At 39.1% G+C, this 20786-nt stretch overlaps 2 protein-coding genes and 1 non-coding gene across 4 annotated transcripts; 1 reads left to right on the top strand and 2 right to left on the bottom strand.

Moving 5' to 3' along the window:
* Positions 1-812: 812 nt before the first annotated feature.
* Positions 813-6289, top strand: dusp23b (dual specificity phosphatase 23b). Of its 2 annotated transcripts, none has more exons than XM_034858198.1 (3): positions 813-1030; positions 3704-3983; positions 4791-6289. In XM_034858198.1, the coding sequence occupies exons 2-3, from the start codon at positions 3714-3716 to the stop codon at positions 4974-4976; spliced, it is 456 nt and encodes a 151-aa protein (XP_034714089.1). In that variant the 5' UTR covers positions 813-1030; positions 3704-3713; the 3' UTR covers positions 4977-6289. The 2 variants fall into 2 exon arrangements, with proteins under 2 accessions (XP_034714089.1, XP_034714088.1); XM_034858197.1 differs by lacking the exon at positions 813-1030 and adding an exon at positions 2574-2816.
* Positions 2254-2336, bottom strand: trnal-cag. The gene has a single exon. It is a non-coding gene; the product is annotated as a tRNA-Leu (tRNA).
* Positions 5161-18046, bottom strand: LOC117935742 (afadin). Its single transcript, XM_034858163.1, has 24 exons — positions 17771-18046; positions 16370-16562; positions 15844-15950; positions 15618-15745; positions 15409-15512; positions 15178-15258; positions 14864-15069; positions 14624-14769; positions 13955-14049; positions 13552-13823; positions 13153-13296; positions 10769-10967; positions 10590-10681; positions 10396-10482; positions 10223-10288; positions 10053-10126; positions 9271-9389; positions 9029-9187; positions 8816-8892; positions 8169-8309; positions 6814-7686; positions 6291-6390; positions 6148-6199; positions 5161-5421 (listed from the first exon to the last, which is right to left on the bottom strand). Exons 1-24 carry the CDS (start codon positions 17864-17866, stop codon positions 5328-5330), a joined length of 3705 nt encoding a protein of 1234 aa, XP_034714054.1. The 5' UTR covers positions 17867-18046; the 3' UTR covers positions 5161-5327.
* Positions 18047-20786: the final 2740 nt, after the last annotated feature.

Here is a 20786-nt window from a genome sequence, read left to right on the forward strand (position 1 = left end):
TGAAAAATAACTTGAAGATACTAATTAGATGGTTAACTGCAGAAGGCATCAGACCTTGGGACCTATTTGGGGAATATTGGTTAACATATTTCAGATATATTTATTTACATGCAAAAAAATAAAAAACACTAACCTAAAGTCTTGAAATATTTGCTTAGATTTCATCACATTTAGGGAAAATAAGCTTTTTCCAAAAATCTAGTATCTCTAACAGTATTACTTAAAATATTCTGTATCTGCATGTTCCAACTATTAAGTGAAGCTGTGTTATACTTACACTAAGATAGATATACAAACCTAAGACAACATGCTTCTCTGGTTGCAACAATTCACCCTTACATACAGTATTACTATATACTATAGTATAAAGTGAAACCCAGGTCTGGCAGTTGAGGAATTGAACCTTGTCCTCAACAAGCACCGTTTCACGTTTGTTGCAGAAGATAATACGCCCTCTACAGGTATTTTGGATGAAACTTCATGGATGATACATTTTTAGATATCTGACATCAGTCATAAGTGTAACAGATTAAAAAAAAGATATACTAAATACACAGCTACGAATAAATGCAAAGTGAGAACCTTTAGCAAAATTTGTGTATTGACATTTATTGTTGATTCTACACACCATAAACACACTACAATTGCACAGTAAAAATCAAATGGTGAAATAGGATTATTAAATTCAAAATACAGACTCAATGTTTATGTACTGTAAAAAAAAATCAATATAGTCGGACTATATTGATATATAAATATCTATAGTCTATGGGTATACCTGAACGCAGCTGCTGTAATGTCTGTTCATTTCGTTGACTGTCTATGATTCAATGTTGAAGATAGCTGGCCTTCTATTCGCGGCATAGTGCGACCAATAACATTCGCGGATTCAACAACCAATCGTCTTTCGAGATTAGACATTTGCGGGGAAATGTGGAGTAGAGTAGCTGTCGTTTGTTTTTCCTGAAAGGTGCTTTCGTAATGGCATCGTCAGATGCTGTAAAAGCTAGCAAGATACTGAAGCAACATGGTGAGTATAACCGTAAACACGTTACCTATACCGTCTAAGGTATTTACACATTTACTACAGTAATGCAGTACTAATAACTGTAGCTAAGTGTAGAAATTAATTACCTCTTGTGTTGTTATGTTAGCATATCAATTGATTTAGTGTTAGCTAAGCTATCTAACATTAGCTAGCTTACTTTATCGTTAGCTAGCGTTACCTTACACTTTCAGACCATCTAGTCAGTCCTGAGTTTGCGTTTTGAGAACAAAATGTTTTGACTTTAGGCAGAATATTTCTACCCAATCCTTAAATCATCTGATGAATAAACAAATATGTTGGGTTGTCACATAAATAATATTTAATGTGATATTAGCATGAACGTAACGTTATCCCTTACAATCCTGTAATACCTGATGTCTAACTCAGTGACACACTTTTCAGTTTTCATATAAATAATAAAGTTTATTTTTATCATTAAATGGTAAACGTCACACAATCACTTGTGTATTAATAGTAGCTAATGTTATCTATGTACATGTTTTTAGCTGGCTTTTAATGTTACAGCAACTGTTGCTTTTTATGCATTTACATTTTTTAATGCATATATGTCACCAAAGGCGATGTTTTCAAGCACAGATAAGAAAATGAAACGCAAAATAAAGAGCTACAAATTTGCAAAGTCTGTTTGCCTTTCTGACAAGACCAAGATCACCAAAAGCAGAATTGGTGCATTAGCTGACATACAGTACTGTGCAAAAGTTTGAGGCAGTTGTTGAAAAATGCTGTAAACTAAGATTTCAAATGTGTTCATAGTTTTTCATCAATTGACAAAATGCAGTGAATGCAGCATCAATTCTTCTAGGTACACTTGCACACAGTTTCTGAAGGAACTCGGCTGGTAGGTTGTTCTGAACACTTTGGAGAACTAACAACAGCGCTTCTGTGGATGCCGGCTTCCTAAAATCCTTCTGTATCTTCATGTAATCCTTGACATGTTTGATGATGTCGAGATCAGGGCTCTCATCACTTCCAGGATGTCTTGTCCTGCTTTACGTTGAAAATAGTTCTTAATGGTATTGGCTGTTATTAGTTAGGGGTTGTTGTCCTGCTGCAGAATAATTTTGGGGCCCTGCATTGCCTCCCTGGTGGACGCAGCAATGATCATGAGCATGATAATGTAGTAGGATCGTGACAATCACAACTTACAAGCACATGCATATGCTGTCAAAAAAATAAAAGGTTGTTGTCAGAAGTGGGATTCGAACCCACGCCTCCAGAGGAGACTGCGACCTGAACGCAGCGCCTTAGACCGCTCGGCCATCCTGACACGTTATAGTTTCAAGAACACTCTGATGCTTTTGTAAAACGCCCCGTATACATTTTATAGTTTATATAGCTAGTAGTACATAGTACATTGTCTACTATACGAATAGTTAAGGAGCCGCTAACACAACAATTCCTTTTGCTCGTGTTGCTGTCACATACAAAGTAATATTGTTCCATGATTCTTATTAGTTAACTAGCTAAAGCTAATCACCTTAACGTTAGTTCATTTTACTTTCAGAGCTGGTTTTCACCCTGATGAATGAAGTCAACTAAAGGCACTGCCCCACCTAGCATTGCAACATCTAGCGTTGGTTATAATGTACCATGAGCTATTTGTACTGTATGTATTTAGTTTGCTAAAGCAAACAGGGCGTTAGCAGTGACAGTAGCAATTAGCCTAACGGTTAGCTTTAGCTAGGTAGGTGACACCGGGCGGCAGCTTGTGAAGTAGTAGGACGTCCAATCATCTGAAAATAAAACCGTAAGTCATTTTGCGGGAGTATGGTGTGTTCAATAATAAACGGGCAACCACTTAAGCTAATTGCTAAGTTAGGATCGACTTATTGGTAACGTTTACGTTAACGTAGCTGCGTGGTAACGTTAGCTAGCTAGCTAGATAGGTGGTGTGAAAATGACAGTTTCTGCTACGCAGCCTCTAAGTTTCTTGACACATTATTTAACGTTAAACTAACGTTAGATGCTCCGCATACTTCTAAACGTTCTGTGAAATTAGGTGGAGTCTCAGTGTATTTTTTAACATCAGACCTGTGACTTATTATGTTGAAATATTTACTACACTGATCTGGTCTAGCCATTGACAAGGGTTTCATTCCTGTAGTCAGTGTTTATTTTTGCGCTTTCTAACGGTCTCCTAATCCATTTAACTTATATTGTTGTAAAGGTAAATCTTTACTATGCATCTACAATTAAATGTAATTAATAATTGTTAATATACTATTAATCACACAACTTTACAGTTTATTTTGTAATTTTCAAGTGTATTTAATTTATTCTATACTTATTTTTTATTTGTGCTGCGGCAAAAACCAAATTCGCCCTCTTTGGATCAATAAAGTCTTCTCTTATCATATCCAAATGCCAAAGCCAGGTTAAATGATTAGCAGCCTTACACGGTTACAGCTGTATTAACTTCCTGTTGCTTACAGAGTCCCAAGCAATTTTTTACACATGCACGTTTTTATATCCATGTGTGATTTTTAGCCATAGAGCGGTAATGTTTCTGTACAAATCTTCATGACATGCTTTTACTGTTTTTTATTAAGTGTAAAGCACATTAAGTAAAGTTGTAAATGTGTGTATGCGAACACACTGGCCTGATATCCCTCTGTCTTTGTCTGCTCTATTTAGTTTGACAAACATGGCCTCCACACCTCCACACAATTTCTCCTGGGTCGATCCGGACAAACTGGCTGGACTGGCACTACCCAGGATGACATCTGAATACCGGTACCTGCTGGACAACGGTATCAAACACCTGGTTTGCCTGTGTGAGAGAAAACCACCCTACTATGACTCATGCCCAGAGTTACAGCTGCACCACATCAAGATAGTGGACTTCACTCCTCCTTCACCAAGTCAGATTGACAGATTCCTCTCTATTGTGGAAGAGGCCAACTCCAAGGGGGAGGTAAGAGCTCAGATACTTGATAGGCTGTGCTTGATGGATGGTTATGCTTATAAAGTACTTTCAGGACTCTCCAGGGTTGAGTATAGCATTGTCAGCAGGCCCTGGAACCTAACACATTTGTCATCAAGTTTATACGACTTTGATGAAACCTCTGGAACCGTTGAAAGGAAAAACTGTCTTTCACAACTTTGCTGCTCCACCAATGTGTATGCATCAAAAAGCAAAAGGAAAAAAGCTTTTGTTAGTGTTTGAATTGAATACTATGCATTCAAGTTCTTACATTCTCACAAAGCAATCAACACCAATGTTTTTACTGAAACTTGGGCTGTTTGGAGTGTCTGATTTTCTTCTTCCAGTAGTCACATATGGTCAGTATTTCTGGTTTGGTTCAGTGCTTCTTGCAAAGACAGTAACAACTACTGATCATTTTCATTATCCATTAGTCTGCTGATTACTTTATCAATTAAAATGATACAGCATTTTTTTCTGTAAAATGTCTGAAAAAATTGTAAAATATTGTTGTAATTTCCTAAAATCCAACGTAATGTCTTGAAATCGTTTGCTCTGTCTGATTTAAAAGTTTAAAAGCCAAACATTCTGTATAGTATCACACAAGAGAACCAAGGCAACAAATTCTCACAATTGAAAAGCCGGAATCAGTTAATATGTAGCGTGGGCTAGTAATAAATGGACCAACTACATCAGTTCTACTTGCAAGAACAAAATGTAAATCCCTGTCCAATGCAGGGTGTGTGTGCTGTGTTACAGGCGATGGAACAAAATAAATCTTGTTTTGTTCCTGTACAGGGTGTGGGAGTTCACTGCATGCACGGGCATGGGAGAACAGGGACCATGCTGGCCTGCTACCTGGTGAAGACAAGGAAGATATCAGGGGTCGACGCCATCAAAGAGATCCGCAATCTGCGGAAAGGCTCGATTGAAACTCACGAACAAGAGAAAGCTGTGGTGCAGTTTTATCAGCGCACAAAGTAGCTTTTACACAAGTAACATACAGAATGTGCTTCTGTTAGGAAGCAGAATAGCAGTGGTTTTACAGAGGATAAGCATACAACAAGTGGAAGAAGTGCCTCAATTAAATTTCTATTCAAACAGGAAAAAACAAAAATGAATGCTAGAATGTCCTGGAAAAACACTACTAAACCTAGGGTTGTCATTACCCACACTATGTCTCTGGGACATTTAACTAAGACATACAGTAATACATCCTCACACTGTCTGTTTACATGGTACTGTGTCTGTCATTTTTCTTAGCACATGATTACCGTTGTTTATATAGACATGTTCCCCCTTTGAGGTTTCTGTTTGCGAGGCTTTAGTCTTCATTTATGCACTGGACGCCAGAGAAAAGAGACGCTGACGCTCCTTGAATGTGAGCTTTTCAGGAGCTGGCGCTCTCTTGGTTTTCTCCTTCTGGCTTCTGTGAATAAAACAACATGGATATTCACACAATTACTTGAATTTTATCAATAGGGAATCACTTATGGGGACACAAACAGTAGCCTGTGCTTTTCTTAAAGTGCTCATATTATGCTTTTTGGCTTTTTCCCTTTCCTTTATTGTGTTTATATCTTTTTTTGTGCATGTTATAGGTTTAAAAAGTGAAAAAGCCCAAAGTCCCCCCCCCCCAAAAGGGACTTACCCTCTCCAACAGAAAACACTGTTCACCAACTGCTCCAAACAGCTCTGTTGTAGTCCAGCCTTTACTTCAGAGACAAACGTGCGTCACTTTGTAACACCCGTTATAATGCTCACCTAGCTGCTAGCCTGGCACGCCCTCATACTCTGCTTCTGACTGGCTAGTAGTCCCTACCTAGCTAAATACAATTACAAACCTGAAATGAGCATAATATGAGCACTTTAAAATATGTTGATAGCGTTTATTTTACTCAGGGATCTCTTTTATACACTTTCAAAGTTACTTGGATAAATTATATTGGTATATTGTGTCACTATTCAAAAAGCAAAAAAAAAGACTAAATTAAGAAGCTTGGTGTGATAGTACACAACCACATGAGCATTTCAGTGTCATTAAGTCATGAGGAGAAATGCTGCATATAGAAATTAAAAAAGAAATGCTTCATATACAGCTGCCTGTTAGATTTGATAGAATGTAATGTTTAATAGTCAGAATGTTTAAACTCACTCTTTTGATGCCATGTTGTTAATATCTTGACTCAGTCCGCTTGGTCTTTGATCTGCCAAAAAACAGGGAAATGTTGCAGTGTGCAATGATATGAGATGTCTAAAGAGCCCAGACTCTTTAAAATAAACCAAAATGACAAGTACCTGTCTTTGCTTTGTCTTCCTTTTGGGAGAGAGAAGTTCCAGCCTGCTTTTCTAACTCTTTCAATCCAGTGTTGACGTTCTCAGCAGAGCTCCTCATGTTCTTAATAAGGAAGCAAAATAATAATTAGATACAGGTTATTTTGGCTTTTTAAATTCAGCTTCATTCAAATGTAGTGATCGTAAACACAGGAATATTCATTTGTGGAACACAAAGAACATTGACATTAGCTGGTAGAATAACTCATACACCAAAATCCTGGAGTAGAAGTCAAATATAAACATGTTTTATCAGGTGTGACAGGTAGTCATATGTTCCATAATCAAAATCAACAGTATTTTGAATCTGTTGTATATCAACATGTGATCCTGGACCTTGTTTGCTGTACTCACTTATTCTTAGCCCACAAAATCTACTTTAGTTAGTGATTTCCTACATTTCCCAGAATGCCTTTTTGTAACATCAGAATTTCTCAAGGTTCTTAAGGTTTCCCTTTACCATCATGACACCTGTGTCACACTTCATCTGTGTTCTCTTCTCCAGCTGCTGTATGGTCACCATCATGTCCAAATCTTCCTCATCCTCATCCTCATCCTCCTCTCCTCTCTGCTGAAGCTCCCGCAGCCTCTTCTGAAACTGCCACTCCAGGCTCAGCCTTCGGAGGCGCTCGTTCTCCTCCGCCGTGCGCCTTGCTCTACCCTGGAGCTCGTGCACCTCCTGCTCTAGGAGCTCCACCATACGGAGCCTCTGCTGCTTCTCCAGGTTCTCGTGGGCCTCCCTCCGCCATGGGTCAGACAGCTCCTGGGGGTCCTTTGGCCTTGTGGGACCTGTCCCCTGCTTCTGCTGAGAGGGAGGTTCTTGGAAGGAGACATGTTTGGTTGGAGTGATGCTTACTTGGGGTTTTTCCTTGTGTATGTTGGATCTCTGCAGCTGAGATAGAAGCATGGGCTGAGGTAGCTTCTTGGTTGCAGTAATGGGACATGCATAAATATGATTAGCTCTGTTTTTATTTCCATTTACTTTAAGGGTTTGGCTCATCCTCACTGCCAGCAAAGATGAACTCTGGAAGGTGGTGAGTGGAGGATTTGTGTTCCCTGCTCTGGTTACAGGGATGTCGATGCGTATTGGCTGGTTGGAAGGCGTCGGTGTTGGATGTTGTGAAAAAGGAGTTCTCCAGACACCGGCGCCACTTGTACGGCCGCTCTGCTGTTGTTTTGTAGGAGAACAGTTATCTGAGAGGATGTCATGAGTGGAAACACTCGAGCGAATTGGGAAAGATGAATATTGGCTCATGGTTTGCTTTGCCCGCTGCTGCTTCTGCTCCCACAAGTTCTGCCTTTCGTCCAGCAGGGGGCCTCCAGTGTCCATACACAAGTTCTCATGTGACAGAGCTTGGCGCTAGAAGGATAGACATAGAGTTTTTTGTGGCATTAACCTTCTTGTATTTATCATTTTATTATCAATCAGTGGTGGAATACAGTACTTGCGCACATAATTATTACTTAAGTAGAAAAACAGTACAACAATATAAAAGTAATTAACAATTAAAAGGTTTGTACTTAAGTAAAAGTATACAAGTATTATCAGCAAACGGTACTTTGGTACTAACATTGTATTTTCTAATTTTGTAAGTAAAAAGTCCTAAAATGTAGTGCAGTAGAAGTATAAAGTATAAGTAGCATCAAATTAAAATATGAAAGTAAAGTACATGTACTTCTAAATTGTACTTAAGTACACCACTTGAAGGAATGTTCTAAGTTACTTTCCACCACTGTGAACAATTTGTTGACTTTTCCTTTGCGTAGTAAATATGATGGTATGATAAAACATTGTGATACCAGAAGGACATTAAGACTCCGTAGCATTTAGTAACGGCTCACCATGAAGGTCCTCTTACTGGAGCTCTGTCCATCTAAAGGCCTCAAAGACACTTTGAATGTTTGCTGTGGTCGGCTGGATTCAGATGAGTTTCTGTCCTGAGGTTTACGGGTTGGAAGTGTCAAGTATTCCCTGTGAAATGTCTGAACACAGACATAAAAGGTCATTTTGCGACATAAATGCATTTAAAAACAATGCATTCTTGTTTAGGTTTATAGCTGACACTAGGGCTGGGCGATATGGAAAAAATCTGATATTGCGATATTCTTGTCCCAATGCCTCGATGTCAATATTGTGGCGATATTATAGGGTTGACAATTGGTCCTTTTTCACAATGAGATTTAAGATGAATAATCTTCAGTAATGTAGATCAAATGAGTAAGAGGGTAAAGGTTAAAATAATAGAAGAGCTAGAAGAGTCTGGTAACACCGAAAATGACATCAATTTAATGTAATGCAGCCAGGAAAACCAGGAAAAGATAACACTCAAGCCATTTACGATATCATGATTTCTAAAATCTAAGATGATATCTAGTCTCATATCACAATATCAATACAATATCAATATATTGCCCAGCCCTAGCTGACACTGTTCTGTATAGTAACCTAATGCTTTAAAATGTTACGAGGAAATATTTGGAGAACTCACATCAGCACAAAGGTTGATAGTGGACACAGCAGCTGCAGTAAGGTCAACCGGTTCATCTCCATCGTCGCGGGGGAAATCTGATGAAATAAGGAGAAAATTAAAACAAATATGTTGTTCTAATGACACAGCCACAAGCTTTAAACATACTTCACATTTAGTTATTTACTGTATGAGCCTAGCAGTGATATGTGATGGAAATACAAGTGCACCCACCGGTCATGTTGGGGTCGGAGCGATAAAGTTGTCTGTTTCTTTGCATCACCTGGTCTTTCTTCCTATTGCTGCCTCCGTGGAGCTGTTGTGAGGGACCTGGATCCACAACCCTGTACAGCATAAGCGCTTCACCGTTTGGCTTGGCGGGGGTTTTGTGTCCTTGTGAAACAAGAAAGGGTCTTAATTAAGTCATGACCAGCAGAAAGTTTAAAAAACAACAACGGTGGTTATTGTGTATTAACCTGTAGTCCTCTCTGAGGGGGGTTCGCTCAGCAGAGCTCCCAGGCCGTGGTAGCTCGCTCCAAACTTTGCAACCTTTAAGGTCACAACGGGGCCAGTTTGCATCATGATAGCTGCGGCCCTAAATCAATATGAGAATGACATTATATTTCAGACTGCATAGCTTTTTGTACTTTCTATTAGACTATCAGGGTCTTGATCTGAGAGTAAAACACATACAGTAACAATTTGAATGAGTTTTGAAAGTAAAGATTACGTTGCTATCACCTGTTGGCTATTGCAAAACTGTTCCACTGTTTGTATTGGGTCAGCATTTGGATATCTAAATTTGGATTGTATTGTCCAACCCACACATGCTTGTATAGGCTACGTCATCACTTTGATTTCATGACATTTTCTGGAAAACAAACGCAGATCATAAACCAAAGTGTGGCACAAACTAAAATGTTTGACCTGATGATGGCGCTTAATGAAAAACTTAAGGGATCACCAGAGTTATCACAATTATTACATCCTGAGGAGAACTTGAATGTCTTTACCAAATTTCATGGCAATCCAAAAGACATTTCACTCATAACCACTTGAGAAAACGTCATGAAAGTTGTGTTATGATTCATTCTCTGGGGTTAATTAATGTGTGTGCAAAATTTTGGGGCAATCTAACAAATAGTTGTTGAGATATTTCATTCTGGACCAAAGTGCTGAAACGCACTGACGGTGCCGTTGGCTATTTCCAGAGTCACGCTGCTCGCACAAAAACTTTTCCAGCCAGTTGTGTAACTACCTTTCTTGATTGAGATCAACCAGACTTTGACCATTCACACTCAGCAGCTGATCCCCAGCTGTTAACCTGCCATTCTGCACAAATTAGAGATTTTGTCAGTTATGTCAATCTTTTCTTGTATAATCCCATTAAAATAATTCTGGACATTGCACATTCGTATTGAATCTCACCATTTCAGCTGGTCCTCCCTTGACAATAGATTTGATATAAATCCCAAGTTTTCCTTTACCCGCTCCCTGTGTCAAAATAATAGAGAGGGCATTCATTAGTTACGACCGTATTAGTTACGCACATTTTGGTGTTTGAATAATTTACATTTGTTTGGCAGGATTGAGTCAGTCACCTTGGCAGCCACAATGCTGACCCCCATCCCACTGTTTAAAGGTTTGTTCAGTGTGATAGTCACCATCTCTGGCTCTCTTTGTGCCGCCTATTAAAGAAAACATAAATAAATGAGATGACTGCTCCATTAGTGTTTTATTTTATGTTCAAATTAAATTATATTTAAAAAAAAGCATCACATGTGGTTTTGCCTACCAAGTGTGTGCTCTCTGCAGAGGGAGTTGGTTCACTGAAGTACACGGTCCAGTCACCGTTAGAGTTTGGCAGGGATGTTAAAGAGCAGAGACCTGGAAGGGAATTAAATCATTTTAACTGTGTTTGTTTTCTGGTGTTCTACAGCATTGTCACATTTTGCAAATATGACAAACCCAAACCTTTCTGGCAAATTGGCTCCAAAAATTCCCTAAACCCTAGAGGGATTCCTCTCATAGTGTCACAGGAGTATCCTCCCTCCGGCAACAGGAAGGGCAGGTGCAGGTCGAGGCTCTCCTCCAGCAGGATGTCCCGTCCTTCGCTCCGAATAAGGTTATCTGCTGAGGCCTTTGCAGACGCCACTACAGCATTGATCAAATCCTGCAGCAAGGGTGACATGTGGACAGCGGAAATATTTTAGGAAAAGGTCATATTAGTGCATAGATTGGTATTTGTCATTCTGTGACAAGACATCCAATCTGCCCGCTGTGCCCTGAACAAGATACCGAAGGCCTTCCTGCAGATGACCTCCCTAGAGAGGTGATTGAGCTGCAGTGGCTGTAGTTCAAGTTGAAGTAGATGCCTAAGAAGAAACTATTGTAACAGTATTATCACTGGTGGAAAGTAAGCAAGGACTTCTACCAAAGGACTGTACTAGTACAGTTTGAAGTACTTTTACTGTATTTGACTATTTTTATTTTATGGTACCTTATACTCCTACTTAACTGTACTTTAAATTAATTAATTTGATTAACTTTACAGATTATTATTTGACATACATTTTTTTGTTTTGCTTAAAAAGTGTAATGCAGTTAAAAGCTCCACCACCAAAACATTGTTTAAGTTAAGTTTACACAGAATTGCATCTGCAATTTTACAATAATATATAATAATATTGACATTCTGCTACACATGAGTACTTTTGCTTTTGGTACTTTAAGTAGAATTTTTTTATGCAGTTTTGGACTTGTTATTTAGTTTTTCTACTTCTCTTACTATTCATAGCTATACTTGTTGCAGTAACTAGCAACGCTATTGTGAAGTGGAGGTTCTAATAGAAACAGTTGCTAGTAACGTTAATGCTTGTAGTGGCAGTTCTTTTTTTGTTTTTATTTATTTTTGGGGGACTTTAGGCCTTTAATTACACAACAGATGAAGACATGGATGGGGAATGACATGCTGCGTCGAGGAGTAGATAGCGGTTAAACCTCCGGCTAGCTATGCTCCTGCTCGACCAACTGAGCCAGGTAGATGGCAGTTCGAATAGAAGCAGTCACAGTACCTGTAGCAGCTGTTTATATGACTCTTATAAATATATATAAGGGTTTTTATTTATGCATTGTTATGCGATATTACAGATAGAGAGGAAAGTAAGGACAAAGGGTTGCGGGTCGGATTCAAACCCACACTCAGTCAAGGACTCAGTCACTCAGCCAACATGCCTAGCGTTAGCTACTCTTTTTCTTAGCCGTTAGCTAGCTAAGCTAACATTACGCCCATAGACAGTAAAGAAAGTTACACCACCTGTTTAGGGATTTCAACTTGGAATTCTGGAGTTTCCTGTCCAGATGTCCTGTGACCGCGACTGATGCTTAACTGCGGTGAGTTAACTAAGTAAGTGCTACTTGCTGCTAGCATCTTTAAAAAAAAAAATCTGAGTTGATGTTTATGTTAGTAAACAGTCTATGTTAGTCTATGTTAGTGTGTGTGTTTGGCAAAATATTATCTATAACTAAACCGTTTCTGCTTTGGCTAAGCTAATGTTAGCTAACGCCATATGAGGCTATCAGCGGCTGCTAGCTAATACTATCCCGCTCTCGTGTAATTGATAATTTCATTTCTGTTGGACCTTGCTGGCTGCTTTAGGGTTAATGCTACTACTTACGCAGTAGTATTTGTTTGTTATATCTTTTGCTATGACCTTTTAATAATTTTTTTTTAATGTTACAGCTTATTTATCTTTATCCTGAACTAGCTAGCTACATGCAAGTCACAGAGCATCCGTGTGTCAGACAATCTTTCAACCATGCAAACATACCAATGTATTGAAGTTATCACCCAGCCAAATCCTCAGAGATTCTTCCAACTAGCTAACTGTTAACTGCATGAAATAGTTTTCAGTTTTGATTGTATTTCCTTTTTTTTAACCAGTTTCCCAACCCAAACAAAGATGGGAGCAAGAAATGAAATCTCCATTTTTTAAACAAAATACGTAATCACACAAACCTCATCTTCAGCCAAATATTAGAGAAATATTTCACTCAAATGCAATTGTTTTATGTGATAATTTTTTTACTATTCTTCATATATTATTCATTATCCTATTCATCTTTTTAATTAATATTATTCAATCTTAAATGCTGAGCTCTTGTTTCAGTGGTTGAAGCTGCTGCTTGTACATTGTGAACCTTAAGCCAATATCTATGCTCGAATTAGCAGTAGTGCTTTCATAAAGACTAGTATCTCTTGCAAAGATTTGTCCCAAAAATCAGCATAGTTGTACTTTGAAACCGTGAAATACAACAGAGGTGTGAGGGGAGTGGAATAACAGACAATAAGTACTCACAGGGGGGATGTGAGGCTCATTGGTTGCATAGAGGTAGCCGGATAGCAACGTCTGCAGTTGCGGTGAGTTCAGTTTAAAACAGGTATTCTGGATGGCCTTCACATCTTGCATCGAGTACTTGTTCATGGTCATGAGCATGGTTGCCTAGAAACAAGCAATGTTTTTTCACAGCTTGTATTGACTGAAATATGTTCTCTGACGCAAAGACTGAGATAAAAACTGCAAAGCATCTTACAAAGTAGCACATTTATTTAATGTAAAAAAGAACATTTGATTCAGTCATTAGAGTTCTTGAGGGAGAATCTTCAAGCATGGTAGAAGACTGCGGTTTCATGAAAGCCCAGTTTAAAGTTATACTTTTAACAAATACTCATAAAAGTAGCGCAGGGAGGGACTGACCTGGATGATGTGTCCGAGGTGGCAGTCAGCAGCCAGCTCCAGGCCCTGCCTCTCCGCCCAGGCTTCGATAGCCGTAAGCCTCTGGCGGAGAGCAGCTCCCCAGTAGTGGGAGCGCAGGCCTGGAGTGTTGGTCTCTGAGCCCATCAGCTGGTTGAAGAGCCAGGCGCTGATGAAATGGAAGAGTTGGGAGAAGAGCTGGATGGTTAGGGCAGGGTTGACCCGACAGCGACGTAAAAGGGACATTGTGTTCATCAAGGTGTTCAGCACCATCTCTGCAACACACAAAGACGCACATGTATAGTATTTCAACAGGGAGGCAACATCAGCTCCTTCAAGAGTCCTAAATTATCTAGTGCACTTAATAAGATAATTATTACTGTAGTATTTATAAACAAACATTTACCTATACCAGCAGGTAGTGCACCATGTTGCTCAGGATCAATCAAGAAAGTTGGCAAGTGCTTCCTTAATTCATTCTGTAGACACTGTAGGAGGCAACTTGGGGAAATAAAACGCACATATAAAACCAGAAACTTTACCCTGTACATAATGTATAACTTTCTGTCTGGATGCCTTAAGCCAATAAGATGCATCTTGCTATTCACTGTATTTTTACAAAACAAATAACAAGGATCCAAGGAATATGCCTTAAACATGTTTGGCATTTTTGTACTGCAGGTTTTGTTCTGTTGTTGCACATCTTGCGCCATATATACAATCCTGATATATCTGCAATAAGAATGAATTATTGGACAATATTTGGCAGATAATTCAATGTCTATGGACAATATTTACAAAGTAGGGAAAACAAATGCATGTTGAAGTTCTTGTGTTTACTGTTTGGTTGAGATTTGGGGGTTGAGGGTCATTGCAGTAGAAAAGAAGAACTTTTGGCTATTTCTTTTAGTTTGTTTTTGTAGTGTCTCTAAGATGGCAAACTAAAGGCTTGAATCGGTAGATAGCTAGATGAGCAAGGTCACAGAGGATTTTAGCTGCACTTTGATTAAATGCTTTTAGTACAGTGACTCTATTTGGATTCAAAAACACGATGGTCACGTCTTGTCGTCTGTACCTGTAAGCTTTGTGCACCAGGTGGGACAGATCCAGCTGACTTTGATGTGTGAGCGAGCTGAGGTCTTTGTCATGCTTGAGGAAGTTCAGCAGCTCAGAGGAGTTGGCCATCCAGAAGGCGAGTGCACCGGCGATGGTCTGCTGCTTCTGCCAGGCAAATAAAGTAGTAGCAGTGTCATGTAAACTCACAGAACTGTGTGTGTGTGTGTGTGTGTGTGTGCACGTGTTTTCTTCTACTTGCCTGGATGACCTTCCCTGTCATGGCCACCATTTTGTTTGCAGTCAAAGTTACACTGAGTGTCTGCTGTGAGGATGAAGAGCCTTGCCTGTAATGGCGTTGCAGAGCAAAGCGTCCCGCAGCATAGAGGGTGTAGGCAGGTGAGAGCTTGAAATGAACAGTGGAGCTGTTGGTGTAATTTATGACTGCAGATAGAAAGGCCTCCTCAGCTGAAATGCGAAAGACACCAGCAGGGGGCAGGAGGACATTATGAGAGGGAAGGCAGTGAGCTTACAGCTGACAACTAGACAAGTAAACCTTTTTTGTTTGATACTCACAGTTATCACAGAATTTAATTCCAATTGGTAATCCAGGTTGATCCAAAACATTTGGATAAAGATTTTCTGTGTGCTTTCCTGCTGTATTTTAGCAAAGAGAGGTCATCAGCCGTATTGTTTACATTTTTAATAGAGTCCTTATTGATTGTAAGCTAAATTTGCCTCTACTGACTGAATGGAAAGTAGGCTACATGGTCTTATTCATGAGACTAGAATTTTTAGATTACTTACCCGGGGCAGCCTGCCTTTGTTGCTTTTTGTTTTCTGTGCAGCTCTTTTTTGTGTCATGGTTAGACACAGAAATGCTGTTGTTATTTGGTAGCTTTTCAGTTGACCTGGATATTTGTTTATAAAGGTAGATGTCATTCTGACAGTTAGGAAAGCCTGAAGCCAACAGTCTGGAAAATAAAAATGTGATGGTGGACAATTAAACATTTTACCCATTCTCATCCTCTGAAACCTTGTCGGTTCCTTTAGTTTTGTTCTTCTCTTTCTTCTTTTCTTTCCTGGACAGTGTCCTCTTAAAGCTTTGGATCATGCCTCTTTTTTCCTTCTCGTAACAGTTTTCCTTTATTGTTCAATGCAAATAAAAAAAGAATATACTGTAGAGGTGAGATTGTGTAAAGAGAGTGAAACTGCAGACTGAATTATTGGTTTGAGTGTTACCTCCAAACTCTCCCTGTCTTTCTTGAGAACAAAACGTCCTTCTCTGTTGTCTGTAGTCCAGTTTAATTGTACGACCAAAGGTCTCTCGTCCAGATCCAGTTTACGCTCTTATTCCGCATACCAAAACACAAAAAAATGGTCAGAGCATGATTTTAAATTAACTGAACTACTACAACACCAAATTAGAGATGTGACTAATACAATTCTTTTCAGTATCAATTCGTGTTCAGAATATCGGAATACCTCACTCAGTTCATTGTTTTATCTAGTACAAACTACCGAAATATTGGTATTACAAATGAAAAAGCAGGCTATCTTCATATTTGAGAGGCTGAAATCAGCTAATTTTTGCATGAAAAATCAATTAATGGATTTTCAAAAGCCTAATGGGCTTTTAAAAGATTAATGGATTTTCAAAAGGGTTGCTTATAAATTTTCGGTTGATGGTACTATTGTTTTAGCTCCAAACAAATAACAATAATGGCATGTCCTCGTCAAGAATATACAGTACAAGTTGAGTGATTACCTTTATTGGCGTGGATCTCATACAGGGAATAACTAGTAGTCAGCATTTTCATATCAGGCCTGAACTTCTCCGACAAAGTTTCAATAACCTCGTGAGTAGAAGAGTTGCTGCGAACACGCAGGCACTTTGTGGCCACATTCCCTCCAACATGATCTTCTAAGTAGAAGCGCATCACACCATGAAACTCCAAGTTCTGCCAGAAAACAGATTTTGTTTTTAATTATGTCCAGTCCAATGTTTTATATTCCTTTCATTAGGTATGGTGAAAACATATATGGATAAATAGGCTTAGAGAATAGAAAGCCAGGCCAATCTCCCCTTTTAAAAAATGTTGCTTTGGATTTAGGAATTTAAAAAGCTTTCAAGATGTCCCTGAAAAACCTTCCCAATGCACATGTGTTGTCACGATACCAGATAATATGAATTAGAATTAGTTAAACCCTGCCGGCTGATATCTGGCCTTCTTCTACTTGACTTTCCCAAATTAAATCTCAATTTAATATCAGGAATGCAGTTAATACCGTAAGAGAAAATTTGTTTTGTGTGTTAAATGAGTTTTGCAGTGGGAGCTAAAAAGGAAACATTACAACAATATGAGCTAGCCTGTATATCAGATCAGAGTGGTAGGGAAGATGTACATTTCACCAAACATACATTACACTGATCAACACTGTTGTCTCCAACCGTACTAATGTTTGGAGTTGTACCTTATTACGGTAGTATCAGTTGTATGATGACTTATTACTCCATGCTGTCTGAGAGTTGATTTATATAGGCCTGCAACTAACCATTATTTTGTAATTGACTGTAATGTGTATTTCTATGTCAGTGATGTGGTGGAGGTGGATAGTGAACGTGGTGTTGCCCTGTCATTCTTTAGTGTACCAGGTAACACCGTACATTACTCTAGCTGCCTGCCAGCTGCTGTGTGTGTGTGTGTGTGTGTGTGTGTGTGTGTGTATTTATATATATGTATATACACACAAATATTTTCAGTATATGCATCTGACAGGCACTTTTTCTTAAAATGTTAAATTTATAAGGCATTAGATTAGTAAGTATAAAATCTCACAAAATGGAAAAGTAGCATCCCATTACTTTAAACCTACTGCATTCTAAGGTACAGTACATATTAACACAGTGGGTAAATGAACATGTTTCCTGATAAGTACTGCATTCTATTTAATGTGTGCGTGCGTGTGTGTGTGTGTGTGTGTGTGTGTGTGTGTGTGTGTGTGTGTGTGTGTGTGTGTGTGTGTGTGTGTGTGTGTGTGTGTGTGTGTGTGTGTGTGTGTGTGTGTGTGTGTGTGTGTGTGTGTGTGTGTGAGATAAAAATACAACTTTACATCCAAAACTGTGGCATTGTACAGTATGTACATTGTATGCCTGCTGGCAACTTACCTTATCTGGTTGGCTTATTTCAAACAAATCCAGTCTGTTGTTGTTCCACTGTCTGATGACTTTGGCTAATTCCTCTCGTTCTTCCTCCTCTGGCATTTTTCACCAATCAACCTCTCAGTTTCTATCTGACTGGCTACTGTAGAGTTTCTCCAGAAAAAGACAGAGAGGAATATCCTGTGACAGAAAAGTATTCATCTGTCCTGGGTATTGGATCTAGAACCCCACCCCTTCTTCAGTCTACTCCTATTAGCTATAAACACATTGAACTCTGCAGTGAGTTCTTTAAACATAATTGCTTACTTCATCCCGACATCCACATCTCCTCTCCATGCCCCCACACCCCTCTGTCCTCATTTAACGGGTCAGTGGATCTTTGTTATGTGATTCAAACAATTCCCGAATCATAATCCGTCCCAAATGATTCTCATCTTTAAAGTCCACCACCAAATTTCATGTAATTTTCTTTTTAATCATCATCATAATATTTCCATGTGCAAAAGTGCATGTTTTGGTTTCTCACAAGGGTTTACACTGGTGCAACCTTTGACATATATTAATTATTAAAGCATATTTTAGCCATGCTGCAGAAGTCATCATGTGAAGTAGGTAGAGTCCCAGTAACCATGAGAGATTTCCATCCTCCTTTTTCGCAGCGACACGGATATTTACGCTTGAGGGAATCCCACTTCCCATGCATACCAGTGATTTACAACATAATTTATGGTTAGATGTCTTCCCATTCAATCAACACTATGTATGTAGGGCAGCTTTTGTTGACTGCTCTAAAGCTTTCTGGGTAAACCTACAATGGAACAAAGGCCATAACAAAACCATTTAAAAAAAAAAAACTAAACAAGCAAGGGTATTGTATTGTTGTCTGGATGTTGGAAAATGCAGAGAAGACGCCTCTCAGTAGGAGAAATGTGTGATTGTTTCTGCTGTGATGATCCATTTGAGAAACCGGTACAAGGCTATAGCCTGTTAACACTTATGTTTTATTTGAAATTATTTTTAATATTTAGTTGAGTTAATCTGTTGAGGTTACATAATCTTCCACCTTTTTTTTTTTTTTAGAAAAGAAAAACAATTTAGACATATTTACCCGCGTGACCTGTGGTGTCACAGTGTCCAGGAAAAACAGGTCCCACGATGACACAATTTCATAAGATTAGTCACAACAACCTGGAAGATATTATGAAAAAAACTAAAAACCTCCTCCTTTTGTCTTGGTGTTCTACCAACAGACATTGTCAAAGGTGTTTTGAGTTGTTTGGCTTCAGATCTTCTACAGCTTGTAAATGTGTTTCTTCTTTCTGGTATCCTCCCACAGGCACTAAAACTGCAGTCATCAAGCAATCTAAAAAGAGCAATCTAGACACATCACTAATGAGCAACTATAGGCCAATGTCAATCCTTCCATTTTTGAGTAAAATCCTTGAAAAAGCGGTCTTTCAAAAACTCACCCTTTTCTTGTCAGTAAACAACAGTTTTGGTGCCTTCCAGTTGGTTTTTCACCCATACCGCAGCACTGAGACTGCTCTTGTTAAAGTATTTTAATGACATCCACTTAAACACAAATAGTGTAAAAACTTCAGTTTTGCTTGATCTCAGTGATGCATTCAACCCGGTTGACCATGGCATATTACTAGAACTACTGAAAAACTGGGTTGGCTAGTAAACTAGTTTGAATCCTACCAAAAGAACAGAGAATACTATGGTAAACCATTAAAATAATACAACTTTAATTCAATTTTCAATTACATTTTATTTATAGTATGAATTCATAACAAGAGTTATCTCGAGACACTTTACAGATAGTGTAGGTCTAGACCACACTCCAGAATTTACAAGGACCCAACAGTTCTAGTAGTTCCCTCCAGAGCAAGCAACAGTGCGACAGTGGCGAGGAAAAACTCCCCTTTGGGAAGAAACCTCGGACAGACCCAGGCTCTTGGTAGGCAGCGTATGACGGGCCGGTTGGGGTTAGAATGAAGAATGGCAATAACAATCACAAAAAAATTGTAGTAGTTCATGGCATAGCAGGGCACTCTGCGGCAGTACAAGGCACAGCAAGACGTAGCTGGGCACCACAGAGGGTAGCAGGATGAACGTGTAGCGGGACATAACTTTAACACCAGGAGACTATCGCCCAATACCGAAACTAACTAGGTGCATTGAACAAATCAACAACTGGGTGTGCCAAAATTTCTTAAATTAAATGAAGAAAAAACTGAGATGGTAGTTTTTTGGAGCAAAGGATGATTAACTAAAGGTCAGCACTCAGCTTCAAGCGGGAATGTTGAAAACAACAGACAAAGCAAAAAATCTTGGTGTTGTCATGGACCCAGACCTGAATTTCAACAGCCACATTAAGATAATAAAAAAATCAGCCTATTACCATTTCAGGTATACACTCACCTAAAGGATTATTAGGAACACCTGTTCAGTTTCTCATTAATGCAATTATCTAATCAACCAATCACATGGCAGTTGCTTCAATGCATTTAGGGGTGTGGTCCTGGTCAAGACAATCTCCTGAACTCCAAACTGAATGTCAGAATGGGAAAGAAAGGTGATTTAAGCAATTTTGAGCGTGGCATGATTGTTGGTACCAGACGGGCCGGTCTGAGTATTTCACAATCTGCTCAGTTACTGGGATTTCACGCACAACCAGTTCTAGGGTTTACAAAGAATGGTGTGAAAAGGGAAAAACATCCACAATGCAGCAGTCCTGTGGGCGAAAATGCCTCGTTGATGCTAGAGGTCAGAGGAGAATGGTCCGACTGATTCAAGCTGAGAGAAGAGCAACTTGGACTGAAATAACCACTCGTTACAACCGAGGTATGCAGCAAAGCATTTGTGAAGCCACAACACGCACAACCTTGAGACGGATGGGCTACAACAGCAGAAGACCCCACCAGGTACCACTCTTCTCCACTACAAATAGGAAAAAGAGGCTACAAATTGCTAGAGCTCGCCAAAATTGGACAGTTGAAGACTGGAAAAATGTCGCCTG

This window comes from Etheostoma cragini, chromosome 20 (assembly GCF_013103735.1).
Source record: "Etheostoma cragini isolate CJK2018 chromosome 20, CSU_Ecrag_1.0, whole genome shotgun sequence".
In the NCBI taxonomy this organism is placed as follows: Eukaryota; Metazoa; Chordata; class Actinopteri; order Perciformes; family Percidae; genus Etheostoma; species Etheostoma cragini.